This window comes from Archocentrus centrarchus, chromosome 14 (genome assembly GCF_007364275.1).
Source record: "Archocentrus centrarchus isolate MPI-CPG fArcCen1 chromosome 14, fArcCen1, whole genome shotgun sequence".
In the NCBI taxonomy this organism is placed as follows: domain Eukaryota; kingdom Metazoa; phylum Chordata; class Actinopteri; order Cichliformes; family Cichlidae; genus Archocentrus; species Archocentrus centrarchus.
Genome location: NC_044359.1, coordinates 4535734 through 4550897, shown reverse-complemented (window position 1 = coordinate 4550897; position 15164 = coordinate 4535734). Strand labels below are relative to the sequence as shown.

General features: G+C 42.1%; 1 protein-coding gene across 3 annotated transcripts; it reads right to left on the bottom strand.

Moving 5' to 3' along the window:
• Nucleotides 1-1555: 1555 nt before the first annotated feature.
• Nucleotides 1556-15162, bottom strand: rabgef1 (RAB guanine nucleotide exchange factor (GEF) 1). Of its 3 annotated transcripts, none has more exons than XM_030746332.1 (10): nt 15044-15162; nt 10074-10256; nt 9643-9839; nt 7852-8015; nt 7663-7747; nt 7379-7511; nt 6805-6896; nt 5258-5514; nt 3411-3806; nt 1556-2548 (listed from the first exon to the last, which is right to left on the bottom strand). In XM_030746332.1, the coding sequence occupies exons 2-10, from the start codon at nt 10250-10252 to the stop codon at nt 2501-2503; spliced, it is 1551 nt and encodes a 516-aa protein (XP_030602192.1). In that variant the 5' UTR covers nt 10253-10256; nt 15044-15162; the 3' UTR covers nt 1556-2500. The 3 variants fall into 3 exon arrangements, with proteins under 3 accessions (XP_030602192.1, XP_030602193.1, XP_030602194.1); XM_030746333.1 differs by having other exon boundaries at nt 7663-7744; XM_030746334.1 differs by having other exon boundaries at nt 1556-3806.
• Nucleotides 15163-15164: the final 2 nt, after the last annotated feature.

Sequence of the window (15164 nt, the reverse complement as noted above, 5' to 3'; positions counted from 1 at the left end):
CCTGCAACAAGACAGTGACCCCCCGCCCCCTCCCTCCGAGCCACACCGAGGTGCAACCAAAGCTTTTATTGGTGTTGTAAAGCGGCCACTTCAGGCTCCAGATTTAAAGCCTGCTGAGAATTGTACCTGCAGCAAAGGAGCCTGAAGGCAAACATCGCTGGAAGGCCTTCCAAAGAAGGTGCACCCAGTGATTAAACTTTTATTTCCTTTGGCATGTTAGCTTACATATGTGAGAAGAAAAGCTCCTCGTAGAATTAAGGCCAAAGTCAGCTTTGACCCCAAAGTAGCAACAAAATATCAAACGTTCCTGTGCTGAGCCAAAGAGTCGTTTGTTCAGTTTCTCATCATGTACTCATATTATTTGTACGATGTATATGTCGGTAATAACTAACTATTTTACTGGCTTTTAAAAAATGTAAAATATGGTTTTACATTTTTATTTCAAAGCACAGAGCCACATGAACAGATTGCAGCAGCTGTAGTCTGGATCTAGTTTATTCATGTACTCCGATGGCATTGTCTGGAAAGACTAAATGAGAAAAACAGAAGCATTTGCAGAGACCTGACTTGTGTATATGTGTGATTTTTTGTGTAGGGTTTGTAGTTCCCTTTGCATTATTGTGATTATTTCTATTGAAAAAAGATAAAAACAATGAATTATCGACAGTAACTGTTATTACCTGAGTACCAAATTTCATTGTGATAGATGAAAAATTCACTGAGATATGAATTTACAAATTTGGCCAATGATGAGAGAAAATGAAAACATATGCTCTCAGGCCCCTAAGAAATATTTACAAAGAGTTTCACTTTTGGTTCAAAACTTTTTGCATTATATTGCTGATAGACACAGACAGGTGAAAAAATCCCCCCCCGCCACCCACCCACACACACACACACACACACACACACACACACCTGTTGGTGGGTGAGGCAATAACCCATTTAGTGTATATAAAATATGTTCCCTTATTCTAGCGGAAACACATTTTCTGATCTGTTTATCAGATGATGGACAGCCTGAGGCGTTTCCACATTACAAAGAAACCAAATTAATCCCACACACCGACTCTGCTAACTCATCACCTGCACTGTGACTCATAACGAAAGGATAAAAATCACCTGCTCATTCACAGAAAATATTTTATTATGGTTTGTTTATTTATTATGTATGTATTTCTTACTTATGTGTAAATTCTCTGGCATTCTCTGATTCATCTATGGGGGGGGGGGGGGGGGGGGGGGGGGGTAGTTTTTCCAAGGGGCCACATGAGAAACTGGGGCTGCTGTGGAGCGCCACACCAGAAAGCTTCTAAAGAGATAAAATCAATACTGAGCAGAACTCAGTAGGACTGAGCTGAACTATTGATCTGTACTGACATAACAGGATGTTTTCTGTTAATGTATTACTAACAGTAAAAAAAAAACCCACCTAATTTTAAACTTAACGCTTAACTAAATTTGATGTAGTGTTAGGGAAAGCCCGGGCCTGTTATAGCCCTCAGGCCACATGTTGGACAACCCAGGAATAAGCAACAAGAAGAACTAAAACTGATTTATTTTTCCTTCTCTTTATTTCTCTCTCAAAAACCACTCATTATTATATAATTTTTCAAAAAAAAATCAGCATCATCCATCACACCAATCTTCAACCAGTATTAACTGTTAATTCAGTTAAAATTGTAGTTAAATATCAGATAAAATTAGCTTCATAACTTATTCCAGATTTATTCATTTTTTCCTCATATCAGTTTGACAGATTTCAGTATTTTTTTTTTTATTGTACACACTCACAATATTTCAATTACATCTTAAGGCATAAATCAGAGAAAAAAACTGAAATCACAAACATATTAAATCTCCATTAACAGCCATGCGCTGTAGCGTGGAGTGAATGGTGGAACTGCAGAGGACTACTTTCAGCTGTGGCTTCATACACATTTGGTGCTCTGTTATTTCTTTTTTTGATAACATGATAGCCAACATTAGCGTTCTGTGGCACAGAAACATAAAAATATACAACAAAAACCTTTTTAAGATCAAGTGGTTCCTACTCAGGATTAAACAAACCACACATGGCAAATGGAGCTGCTCTCTACAGCCGGGTGACTTTACAGTACTCACACATTTTTACAGGCTTTTGCTGGTCACTGAAATAAAACCAGTGTTATTGATATTTGACAATAATGAAAAGACCCTCAGTCAATAAATAAACACAGAAAAAGAACCAGGAGTAGTTTAAAGTGGCAGACACCGGACTGTGTTAACAATATACAGTACACAAAAGGCAAAAATCAATATTTAAAACACATTATTCTTAGTATTTTTGTCACATAACGTGTATCTTTGCAGTGATTTGTTATAGAGGTTGATATGTGGTGCAAAAAACCAGTTGAAATGCTGTAAATCTAAAAAAAAAAAAAAAAAGAAATACAGTACAATTTTGAAACATTAATTACAACAAAAATATCAAACTGGCCTCAGACTAAAACATTGATCTTTAGGCCTTCAGACGTTCACACTTCCTCTTCCTGTTCTGTGCCAGAATCTGTGAAGCAACACCAACAAAAATTCAACAGACAGAAAACAAACCTTCTCAAAAATCTTTTATTTTTTCTGGTAAATTTTGTGTTTTTTCTTGCAAACGTCAGTTTTTTTCTGATCTTTTCAGACTTGCCTATTTCTTTCCTCATAAATTCCCCAGTTATCTTCTCATAAATTTATTTGTTTTTTTTTGTCATGAATTTGCTATTTCTTTGTAAATTGACCATTTATTTCTAAAAAAAAAAAAAAAAATGCAAATTTTCTTTCTTTCTGGTAAATTTGGTGTTATTTTGTTGTACATTTGCCAGTTTTTTCCCCATTTTTTCCCTCATAGATTTGCCAAATTTTTCTCAGAAATTTTGAACTTTCTTCTGAAAAATTCTTATTTTTTTCTCTAAATTGTAAATTGTGCAGCATAACCACAGAAACCTTCTGTAGCTAAAATCTAAAACAGAGGTGCCAAAAGTTCACACATTCCTTAAATGGCCACTTGAGGGTGGCACGTAAATAGAGACTGTCCTCATAAACCTTCATGTAAAATGCCCAGAAAAAACACACGATAGCTCAGGTCTCTCTTAGTAACAACTGTATGTGGAGTGGGTTTTTTTCAAAACTGTAACCCAAAAGGCAATAATCATCATCATCATCATCATCATCATCATCATCAAATAAAAACAGCATCTCCCTGCAGCTCGCCCTTCTCTCTTTTTCTCTTGAAATGACTTCACAGTGAAATTTTAAATGTTGTATAACTGGACCTTAAAGGTGTAGGAGCTACTACGACTCTCCCATTTATTTCTAAATAAAGTACCCTTGCAGCATGTGAAGTGCTTTTTCTCCCTCTATCGTAACTACCCTGCGAACACCTGGGGTGTCAGCGGTGGTGGCAGGTTGTCGTTGTCCATGTTGTTGGCATCGATGGCAGAAACCGTGCAGGTCAGCGGATATTTCTCCAGGATGTCGTTCACCTCCCGCTGAACACTGTTGGTCCAGGAGAGCATGTCAGCCTGGAGGGTCTGAGCGGCCTCCATCACCTTCTCCTGCCGGCTGCTGAGAATTGAAAGCTGCTCCAGATTGTGGTTGAGCTGGGCCAGGACAGGGTTGGTGGCAGCCGTGCCAAGTCCTGGACCGGTGTGGGGCCACTCGCCCTCTGCGCTGCTGAATCTTGGCGAAGCTTGGCCTGACATGTAACGCTCAAACTCCTCCGGGGAAAGATTGAGAGACTGAGCGTCCAACTTCTCGATGAAGGCAGCTGCACAGCACTAAAAAAAAAAAAAAAAAAAGTAAACCACCAACTGAAAATCATGGATGATATTCTGACAGCACATCAAACTGAGTCACTCAGATGGCCTTATGTTAAAAGGGTTAGTCCGGCATTTTGGGAAACAGAGTGCTATGAATCGACAATTATGCTTCTCTACAGATTCTGCAGGCCTATGTACAGAATTCATGTGGACCTCATTTAAATCCTGTTAGGATGCAGATTTAAAATGGACAAGAAAATGATAAAATTAAAGAAGCCGACTCATAAATACACTCACTGGGCACTATATTAAGTACACCTGTTCAACTGCTTGTTAATGCAAATACTTAGTCAGCCAATCACATGGCAAGAACTCGATGCAGTTAGGCATGTAGACATGTTCAAGACGACCTGCTGTGGGATATTTCAGCACAGCTATCTCAGCGGTTCTCTGGGGGAAAATGATGCTAGAGGTCAGAGGAGAGTGGCCTGCTCAAAGTGGCTGCTTTGAGCTGATAGGAAGGCAACAGTAACTCAAAAACCACTCGTTACAACTGAGATGTGCAGAAGAGCATCTCTGAGCACATCAACCCTTGCAGCAGATGGGCTACAGCAGCAGAAGACCACACTGGGTTCCACTCCTATCAGCTAAGAACAGGAAACTGAGGCTGCAGTTCACACGGGTTCACCATCGGAGAACAGAAGATTAGAATTAAAGCAGCCCTGAAGGCAAAAAGAGGGTCCAACCCGGTACTAGAAAGGTGCACCTTACAAAGTGGTCAGTGAGTGTATATCCAGTTTAGCTTAGCTTAGCGACAAAGAGCTAGCCCGGTTCTATATGAAGGACATGTAATTCCACCTACCAGCACATCTAAAACTGACAAATTAGCAGGTTATATTTTGTTTCTTTAATACTTCTGCAAAAACCAAAGAGGTTCATGTTCTCAGGTTAAAGCAATTCTAAACTTAAAATGTATTAAACACACCCACATATATATGGATATTATTCATTAGGAGTTTAACCACTCAAAGCTTACTGTGAATTTATTATTCTAAAATTATTAATTATGCCATTTTTTTTTCTTTATCTTAACATCTGGATTCATTGGTTTGAATTGAACTGTCAGACACCCTGATCCAAACCACAGATAATGACTCTGCCACCTGAAACAAACACATTTTTCACGTCAAATAACACAAACTGTTTATGATGGATCAACTGCAGCAAAACTGAAAAACAGCAAAACTCTTTATCCATTTTTGTTAGTTTGGGTTTCATTTGTTCAAGCATAATTCACAGAATCCTGTCAAACTCAGACGCGTTGCTTTTTTTTTTTTTTTTGCGCCCGGACTCATCGTGCTCATGTGGGACAGGAGGAACGCTGTTGCAGGTGAGAGAGAAAACCCTCAATATACCAGAGGTCACCGGCCCAAACAGGCGTCGAAGTGGGAGAAGAGAGAAAAACAGACCAAGTTGGTGAAGTAGTATCCATCCTCTCCGGTCATCAGCCTGCTGGGGTTACAGAACCGGGTGATGTACTGGATGTTGGACTGAAGTCGCGGAGGATTAGCCTTCAACACGATGTAAATGAGCGCGGGGAGGAAGTCGTCCGCGGATGCCGGCTCGTTCTTGGTGATCCTGATAGCACTGAAGATGTGTTTACTGCAGCGTGTGATGCAGGCTAGTTTGTCCCGAGGAACCCTCTTTGAGTCCATCTCAATGATATCTGGAACAGACCGAGATTCACACATGAAGCTGACAGTATCAGGCACGCACCTCTGAACATGTTCTCCCCTCTAAGGCTGAAGCAAAAAGCTAATCGGGTGGTAAGTTTATTAAGCAACACTGGTTTGTTCTCCTCAGGAGGTAAAAGATATTAGCATGATTAACAAATGACTTATTTCCATCCTGGCACTTAAAGAATATTATAAATTCACAGCAGAGCATCTGTCTTCGCCATCTGCGGCACCAGAAGCTGCGCGACGCTGCCAGATCTCATCCATTAGCAAGTTTAGCTCATTTCTGCACATGAAGGATGGATGGAGCGGCTGTAAAAAGCTTCTGTGTGAAAGTTATACAGTTCAGATTAAAGACTACAAAGACAAGTGCAGCGTTTTTAAAGGACAGACAAGGACTGTTTGTTTCTCAGAGAAGAAAATGTAACAGAGTAGATATACACTGTTTATCCACAGCATTAAGAACACATGTCTGATACTGCCTATGCCCCCTCTGGGCCACAAAAACCACCAGGACGTGTCCCGGTGCAGTTATGTTGGGCCCCGTGTATGGGTTTGGATCCCATAGATTGGCAGTGACTGATAGGCTTAGGGTATGCACAATCACACATTAGATTCAGGCCTGTGCATCTTTAAACCTCCTCCACTGGATGCCACCATGATGGCTCTTTGAGATCATATTTAAAGGGTGGAGCTGGAGTGCTATGTTACACAGAACACAGGCCATGACCCTAATTTTAGGCCTCTAAGTGGATACAGAAAAATTCACCCTCCTTCGAGATGTTATGAAGAGGGAAATTATCCATAGAGGCCAAAGCCGTCTTTTGTAGTAGGCTGTAAATATGCTTTTTAATGTTGTAAATTGGTCATTTTAACACAGGAGTCTATGAGGACAGACTCGCTTTTAGAGCCAGCCTCAAGTGGCCTTCAGAAGAACTGCAGCTTTTGGTTTTTGGCTTAATTTTTCACCCAAAATCAGTTTCAGTAACCACGAGTCAGACCAGTGACGGGTGATGGGTCTACAGGAGAGCTATCCCATGTGGCTCATTCAGGCTGAGCCCAGCCGGGCCTGACGGGTTAAGGCTCCTCCACCAAGCGCCCCTCTCCCGGGCCTGGCTGCTATAACTGGTTTGTTTTGTGGTCAGTAGGGTTGTCCGATGAGTTAAAATATTTGCTCTCTTTTAGCTCTGATTTTGTTCTCAGTGAAGTTTCTGACAAGACTGCAAAGCAATCAGAAATCAAACGCTGCTTTAATCAAATACGTTTGAGCACTCGCTGACCTGTTATTGCTTTGACCACATTCTCAGAGACTTCAGGGATTTCTTCATCCATGGACACACAGAGCATCTGGATAGTCACCCAGTGCAAAGCCCTGCAACACAGAGAATCAGTGCAGTAAAATGGTGCAATGGCATGTATTTATACGCCATATTCATTGATGTAAGCCTGAGATCTTCATTTTTGCATATGATGTAACCACACACATTTGTTACAGTCACTTCACTGCTGGGTGACAAACACATCAGACACGTGCAGTCAGCAGCTGCCACTGCGCTTTCACATGTAGGAAAAACAGCTAAAAATGGCTATTGTGTAATCAACTGCACAGACTCAGACAGCATTCAGACAGAAGTTTTCACAGGCGGATGAAGATTAAAGGCGAGCGCTGTGCAGTGAGGCTTTCTGAGGGACCTCTATTCACCGAGCACACACACAGGTTACAGAGAAGAAAAAAAAAAAACACTTGCACAAAATGTAATGCTAAAGCCAGCAAACTCCACAGAAATGACTCCCAATATAAAATATTATTATTATAAAAACATCAGGCTGTGCTTTGAGCCAAGGGAGGCTCACCTTATCCTGTTCTGTGTGGCCAAGTCTTTCTTCTCATCATCAGTGGTTTCTGGACAGAAGACGCTCTTATACAGACGAGTCATGATGTACTTTTCCACTTGGTCCATCACCTGCTCCACGGACTCGGAGGAGCCTGGCGAACAAAAGCACATCACAATATATCAAATACTGCCTGTGCTGCCATCTAGTGGCTCATCAGACTGTTTAACGTCAGCTTTACTGAGAACATCTTAATGATCGCTGTAAATGCTGGAGGTAAGTCGCTGTGACTTCTCTGAACTGACCTTTAAAGTGAGTCAGCAAGCGGTCAGCCATATTCTGGTAGAAATCCTGAACGCACTCCGACTGCTCATCAGCACTCAGGTCCTGCTGGAACAAGACGTTAGAAGGTCACGCGCTGCTTCGCTGCTCACGTAAACATTCAAATGTACAGTAAGTGGCTGTTATTATTAAGCCGTCAGAGTGCATCACACCTTCTTGCTTGACATGTTCACAAGGAAGGCTCTGCACTGCTTGTGGATCTCCCGGCCGGGCTTCTGGAGGTTTTTCAGGAAGTCCACAAAGTCTTTGGACACTTGGTCCGTATCGAAGCTGGCATGGCGGCTGATGGACGGACTGGTCTTGCCCTCTTGGGTTTCTGGTGATGAAGAACCACATTTCAAAAAAGAAATTCCTCCACTCCCCAGTGTGCGTCTACATTTAGGTCAAACTGTTTTATTTGCTTTCATTACAGGACACAGAATTTCCCTGCACAGCTGTCAGACCACAAAATAATTATAGCGGGAGATTTCCTCCCCTGTGCAACGTCAAACACAGCCACAGGTATCTCAGGACACTGTGTTGTAATGTTCACTCATCATACACTTCATTAGGTACACCTTGCTACCACCAGGCTGGACCATAAAGGTCATAAAAGGACATGGTCAGCAACAATACTCGGGTAGGCTGTGGCCTTTAAAAGATGCTCAGTTGGTGCTAAGGTGCCCAAAGAAAATATCCTCCACGCCGTTACACCACCAGCACCAGCCTGAACTGGCAGGATGGATCCACGCATTTATGTTGTTTCTTCCAACATGGCCCTACCACCTGAATGTCTCAGCAGAAACTGAGACTCATCAGACCAGGCAATGTTTTCCCAGTTTTCTGTTGTGCTTCCTGTTCTTAGCTGACAGAAGTGGCACCTGGTGTGGTCTTGTGCTGCTGTAGCCCACCTGCTTCAAGGTTTAAAGTGCTGTGTGCTCAGAGATGCTCTTCTGCGTACCTATTTTAGTGACTGTTGCCTTCCTACCATCTCGAAGCAGTCTGGCCATTCTCCTCTGACCTCTGGCATCATTTTCCCTCACAGACCTGCGGCTCACTGGATATTTCCTCTTTTTCAGACCGCTCTCTGTAAACCTCGGAGATGGTTGTGTGGGATATTCCCAGCAAATCGGCACTTTCTGAAGTCCTCAGACCAACGACCATGTTCAATCTCTTCAATCACCTTTCTTCATTGCGATGCTCGGTTTGAATTTCAGCAGGTCTTCTTGATCATGTCTACATGCCTAAATGCAATGAGTTGCTACCATGTGATTGGCTGATTTGATATTTGCGTCAGATGTACGTAACAAAGTGACCAGGACGTGTACCTCCAGGACATCACTGGGTGAGCTGCATGTGAAGATAGCTGGTTGGTCCAGCCCTTGCCGAACTGTCAATTAGACCTTATAAAAGCCAACAATTACCACTGAGCAAGTCTTCCACTGGGCTGCACTCGTCTAAAATAAGCTTTTGCAGATAGTAAGGAAATTTAAAAGCTCTATTGTTGGTCTTAACTTTATAATTTGTGCTTCTTTATCAAGCCATTAGAAAAATGTTTCATGGGATCAGCAGCTGGGCTTACTGATAGGGGAAGCATACAAATGTTGTTCCTAGGACAGAAACCACTTTGTAAAATCAGCATGTGCTTCCGTCAACAGTCTTAATTTCTCTTGGGACCTCCACATGAATGTTTATGACTTGTCATCAGTAGCCATCTTCATTTGCAGAGCAGTCGTCACCACAACCCTCCACCTTACAGAAATAAGGTGGCATGGAAATAAAGTTAGAACCTGCTGCAGCTGTTTATTATTGGCATTTGTCTGACTAAAAACCAGGAGGTGGTTAGACACCAACACCAATCACACTTAATCTGAACCCCTGACTATTTCAGGCTAAAGGAGCAAAGCATGCAGCACCAAACCAGTCACAAAGTGCACAAAGACCGATGCTGATAAATGTGATACCTTTTTTGGAAGCAGTTCGCGATGAAGGGCTGAAGAACTTCTTAACAGTTGTCACTTTCCGAGTCTTTTCATTGGTTTTCTTCTCCTCAAACTTGGAGAAGGGGCCCAGAGAGGCATGCCCGGGCTGCTGTGGGGCTGTGGACTGGGTCTGCACGCCGTGACTACTGGCATACGCTGCCTCCTCCTCTCGTTGCAGCCTGGAACCAAGGAAAGTCGATCAGAGGGAAATTAGAGTGAACAAGGACCTGCACTTATTAAACTGTCTGTGTCATTTCAAATTAATACACAGGGCGATTTATAAAGATCTTCTTGTATTAATGGCCATCTTTAGCACAGTGCCCTGAGTTTTCATTTTTAGCCCAAAGCTGTCGCTCACACTTTGATTTGTTTTCCTACGGAGTCATTTGGGGACTGGCTCGTAAAGGTCTTACTTTTCTGCCAGTGCCCAGTCGTCCTGGATCTGCTTCTGCCGTACCCGCTGGTACTCCTCCCTCCAGCACTTGGAGCACAGGCCCTGCCAGGCTGCGTTGCCATAGTAACCGCATCCCTTTTTGCACAGCAGGTCTGATTGGTCCACGTGTATCCCCCGTCGCTCCGTGCGCTGACTCATGATGCTGGACAACACGGGATGAAAAATTCATGGTCTGATTTATTAGTGTGTTTGTATGCGCTGCTGGTCTCCCTGCTGCTGCCTGATTATTAAACAGTTTACACGCACAGTTAAGGCAGAAATAACATGCCAGTCCAGCAGCGCTACACTAATAAAAGGAACACTCTAATGACCAGGTTCTTCTATAACACTCAGACAGACTAAAATAAAAACAGGATTAATAGAGGCTGAGATATATCTTGTTACATTTGTGCCCCTAATTCAATTTTACTTTGTCTTTTCCTCCTCCTGTCCTCTCCTAAACCCCAGCAGCCATGATTTCTCTCTTCCATTTTTCTCATGTCTTAGTCCAGCATACAAAAAAAACATGAGTAAGATCAAAGGATAGCACCCTCTGGTGATTTTTATTTATATTTTTACCCACTATTTGGATATGTATTGGAGCATAAACTGTGGCTGTAGACTCCAGATCTGAAAAGTGAATCCTATTCACTGCATTCTTTCTAATGGTCAGCAGGGGGCGACTAATGTGGGTGTACAAAGAAGTAGGGTATGTAGAAGTTTGTGGGAAAACAACCTCTCAGCTCCCGGCATCTGTGACCTCAGTAAAGACTTTCCTCACAAGCTTGTGGAGTCCCTTGTTAGGTTAGACTCTTACTGAATGCAACATGATGTCCATTTTTTTTAATTATGGCCCCATTAGAGTCAAAAAGGAGGTTAAAGTAGGTCAAATGACTAAAGATAGCGGCCCTGAAAATGTGCAGCTCAAATTGGGACGTCACTAACTTTACTAACCATCTTAATTACTACAAAAATGTGTTTTTTGGCTCCATGCAGATGTTTTTTTGGATCAAAAACGGCTCAAAAATGACTCTTTTGGTATTCTCTTTATTTCAGGCTCTTTGTGTCATGGTTTGTAGGTTTGTTGTGGAGTTCTGGGGTGTTTTATGTATTTTAGTTAAACTCTGAGTTCGGGCTTTTTTCTTGGTTTCTTTATATTTCTGTATTTGGAGGACCTGTGTGTGGGTCTGTTTTGGGTTCTGTTCTGTTTTTTGCTTTAGCTTTTGTCCCTGTTTTCTTCTGAAAGTTAGTTAGGATTACTTCATCACAACAACTGTTGTCTTTAGGCACTTTATAGGATTGTCTATTGCACTTGATGTATGGTTAAAACCCGTCTATTGCATATTTACTAGAGTAACAGCCTTCATGAGGGCAGACCAGAACAATTTCCATGTTGGATGAGGGACAATAGCAGACTTGGCTTTACACTTTACCTGATAGATGATAATAGTTAACTAAAACTAAACTAGTACTATGATAAAACAATCTAGAATTAAAACTAGACTTTAAAAAGCTGCAGTGTTTAGCACTGTCATTTTGTAGTTCTGCAGTGCTCATCCTGCTCCTCCTTGCACAAAGGAGCAGATCACGGTCCTGCTGATGGGTTAAGGACCTTCTACATCCCTGTCCAGCTCTCCTAGAGTAACTGCCTGTCTCCTGGAATCTCCTCCATGCTCTGTGACTGTGCTGGGAGACACAGCAAACCTTGTGGCAATGGCACGTATTGATGTGCCATCCTGGAGGAGTCGGACTACCTGTGCAGCCTCTGTAGGGTCCAGGTATGACCTCATGCTACCAGCAGTCACTGACCCTAGCCAAATGCAGAAGTAGACAAAAAAAAAACAGTCAGAAAGTTGAGGATGGAAAAATGTGAGTGTCCTCCACCTGTAAAAGCATTCCTGTTTGGGAGTTGTCTTATTGTTGCCCCTCTAGAAAATGGATGAATGAAACAAATGCACAGAGAATTTCATTGGTTTTAGTTTTTGTCAATTTAGTCAAATTTGTTAACACAGCCAGGCTGAGAAGTCTGGGTTTATTTAAACTGGGATATCTACATGACTGTGAATCCAGAGTTTATATAGTAAAACCTGTTCTAACTTCTTATTTCTAACTCCTGATAAACAGCCAGCGTATCAAAATAAAAAATGTTGTGATGGGCTGATAGAGAGGAGCAGATCAGCCCTAAACCGAAAGTCATTCAGCACAAGTTATAACCTGCAGTTTGTGACGTAAGTAGAACAGGTTAGAGCCGAGACTGTTTCACATATTTATTAAGTCTCAAACTCTGAAAGCCTGCTGCTGAGCTCAGTAAATGCAACACAGTCACCTCCTCCCCTGCATGAAGATTTGTGCGTCATATTCAGCTGTGTGGAATGTGGATTAGTTTTGTGTATCCAAGAGCAAGACTCAGGAGATGGATATCAAACACAAAGTGACCATTTAATGCAGAAAGAGACCAGAGAGAAAGTCTAAAATCCAGGGATACACAAGGAGCAAAGCCAGGGAATCCAAATATCAGAAATCACCATGAGTACAACCTTAGGGACACATACAGTGTATCACAAAAGTGAGTACACCCCTCACACAACTGCAGGTATTTAAGTATATCTTGTCGTGGGACAACACTGACAAAATGACACTTTGACACAGTGAACAGTAGTCTGTGTGCAGCTTATATAACAGCCTTCATGTAGAGCAACAGTTCGTCTTTTAAGATCCTCACAGAGTCCTTTGCCATGTTGGAACTTTCAGTGACCAGTATGAGAGAGTGTGAGAGCTGAAGTGTGAAGTAAAACTCAAAAAGATACAGAAAACCAAACAACTACCAAAATAAAACAGGAAATAAGGCACAACTACACGGGGAAACAAGAGTAACTTGACAGAAGGGAAGACAGAGGAAGGCAGGGGAACGCTGAAAGACCAAAGACCAACACAGAGACGACACACAAGGAGGCACAGAACAGAAACACAAACAGGAACTAATGAAATACAAATCTCAGAGTCATCGATAACTAAAACTAATACAACTCAGCAGACAGAGGAATCCAGTAAAGCTTTAATAAGAGTCAAACTGCATCAAAAAGTAAACAAGTCTTCTAAATGTCTAAACAACTTTACAACCAGCAACCCAAGTACTAGCAAGAGCATGGACATACAGAGAAGCCAATGCAAAGGACAGACTGAAATGCAAGACTCAAATGACAGGCTACAGATATTCAAAGGCCACTGGGGAGGCATAACAAATGAAACACGAAGAATAAAAACAATACTGACAACCTAAATTTCAAAAAGGAAACGAGGAACAAAGACTCAAACAAGAACCACTCTGAGAACCAGAAGGAACCAGGAGCCCTGACGCTGCAGTTATAACAGGGCTGCAGACGACGCTCCGCAGGGAAGCGGGAAAAGGTCCATCATCAAAGGCTGTTTTTCAAGTCTGACATGTAGGAATCTGTTGTACTGGAATATTAATTTAGTATTTTTTTAAACTGACAGCATTTTGTGCTGTTTTTTGTTTTTTTTTTTTACCAAAAACATCACCCCAGTTCTTGTCTTCTTTGACAGTGAAATTCAGAATTTAAAATGCTCTTCATTTATTTATGTTTTTGGCTATAGTTTACCTCTAATGTGTGTAGGAAATATTAATTTTAATTAAATAATTTAAGTTTGACAGGAACACCAGTGTTTGAAAACATACGACTGGGAATATTGCACATATTAAGTCTCTTTTTTTTTCTGTTTAAGTTCTCACTGTGTTCAGTTGAAGTAATTATCCTGTAGCAGGTACAAACACTACAGGGTCCACAGGAATTACAATAATTTCTTAATCTCTCCTCTTATATGCTGCCAATATTCCCTGGAATACTGAGCAATCCCAGATCACCTGATCCTCCAACACATGGGTGATGCAGAATCTCTATAAGATGTTGAGACTAATAGTGGGCTCCTTAAAAATCTCATTACTACTAATACCCTTGTGACTATTCATGCACATTTAATCCAAGCTCACACTTTTCTTTTATACTGAGGCTGTTTCCTGCCAATGTCATGTGTAACAAAGTCAAGCCCCAAGTCACCAAAACAACCAATAGCTGCAGGTTTAAATTACAAAAACAAGCAGCCAGATAATCAGTTTATCACGCTGCAATTACCCCGTTATCAAAGGCATTCATCTTAAAGATGTAGTTACTTATTACTTTGCAGATTTTAAAATATAATATGCTTCATTATTATAGATAAAGACACCCAGCAGTGTTTAAGCAATTAAAATAATGTCCAGCTGCAACATTAAAGCGATACACGCGTAAATGATGAGTACTTTTATGAGTACTTTTACTCGTTACTCGAGTATATTCTGATGCTGAAACTGTTAAGCAGAGCATGACTTTTACCAGACTTCTCATTTAAACCGAAACAGCGTTTAAACTCGTCTGCAGTGGCACTGTGTGAGGGCGCAGGCTGCAGTGCTTTCCGCACCATTTTTATCTTCTGTATTTATTCTCATCAAACCGTTTGATTCCCCACCCCCACCCCCCAGCCGCCCTGCCTTGGCCCTGGAAACTGCCCTGCTTGTTGCAACAACAGGAGAGCCATGAAAGCTGCGGGAGGCCCCACCGCACAGTTACAGAGGGTTTGTTAAAGCGTAATAAAAGCGCATCTCCAGCTCCAGGTCAGATTCAGACCTCCGGAGCTCACAGCTGTGTGAAGAATGACCTTCCTGCGTCTTTCTATCGCCCTGATCTCCCACGAGTGGCTGAGGTCTGATGGCTGTAAACACACACATTCACGGTTCTCCTTCGGGCTTCCCTTTAATTTCCCTGCAGTCTGGAGGTCATCGAGCAGCCTGATCAGCTTGAGTTTTCGCAGGGAAATAAGGCAGCTACGTAAAATTATCACTTCTTTTTCCCCTTTGTTAACACGCCCTGCACCCACTGCCCCGAAGCTACTCACCTGTTCGTGTTTTCACCAAGCGCACCTCCGCCGCCTCCTCCGCGTTTCTGCCCGGTTCTCTGACCCGACACTGAGGGATGGGACAACTACGTCATCACGCCGACGACACGGAAGTCCGGTG

Bases quoted from the DNA above. Each gene is read 5' to 3' on its own strand.
- rabgef1 (XM_030746332.1), bottom strand. From the start codon at position 10,252: ATGAGTCAGCGCACGGAGCGACGGGGGATACACGTGGACCAATCAGAC. The intron at 9,840-10,073 runs GTAAGACCTTTA...CCTTGGTTCCAG, and splicing joins GACTGGGCACTGGCAGAAAA to GCTGCAACGAGAGGAGGAGG. The intron at 3,807-5,257 runs GTCTGTTTTTCT...TTTTTTTTTTAG, and splicing joins GATACTACTTCACCAACTTG to TGCTGTGCAGCTGCCTTCAT.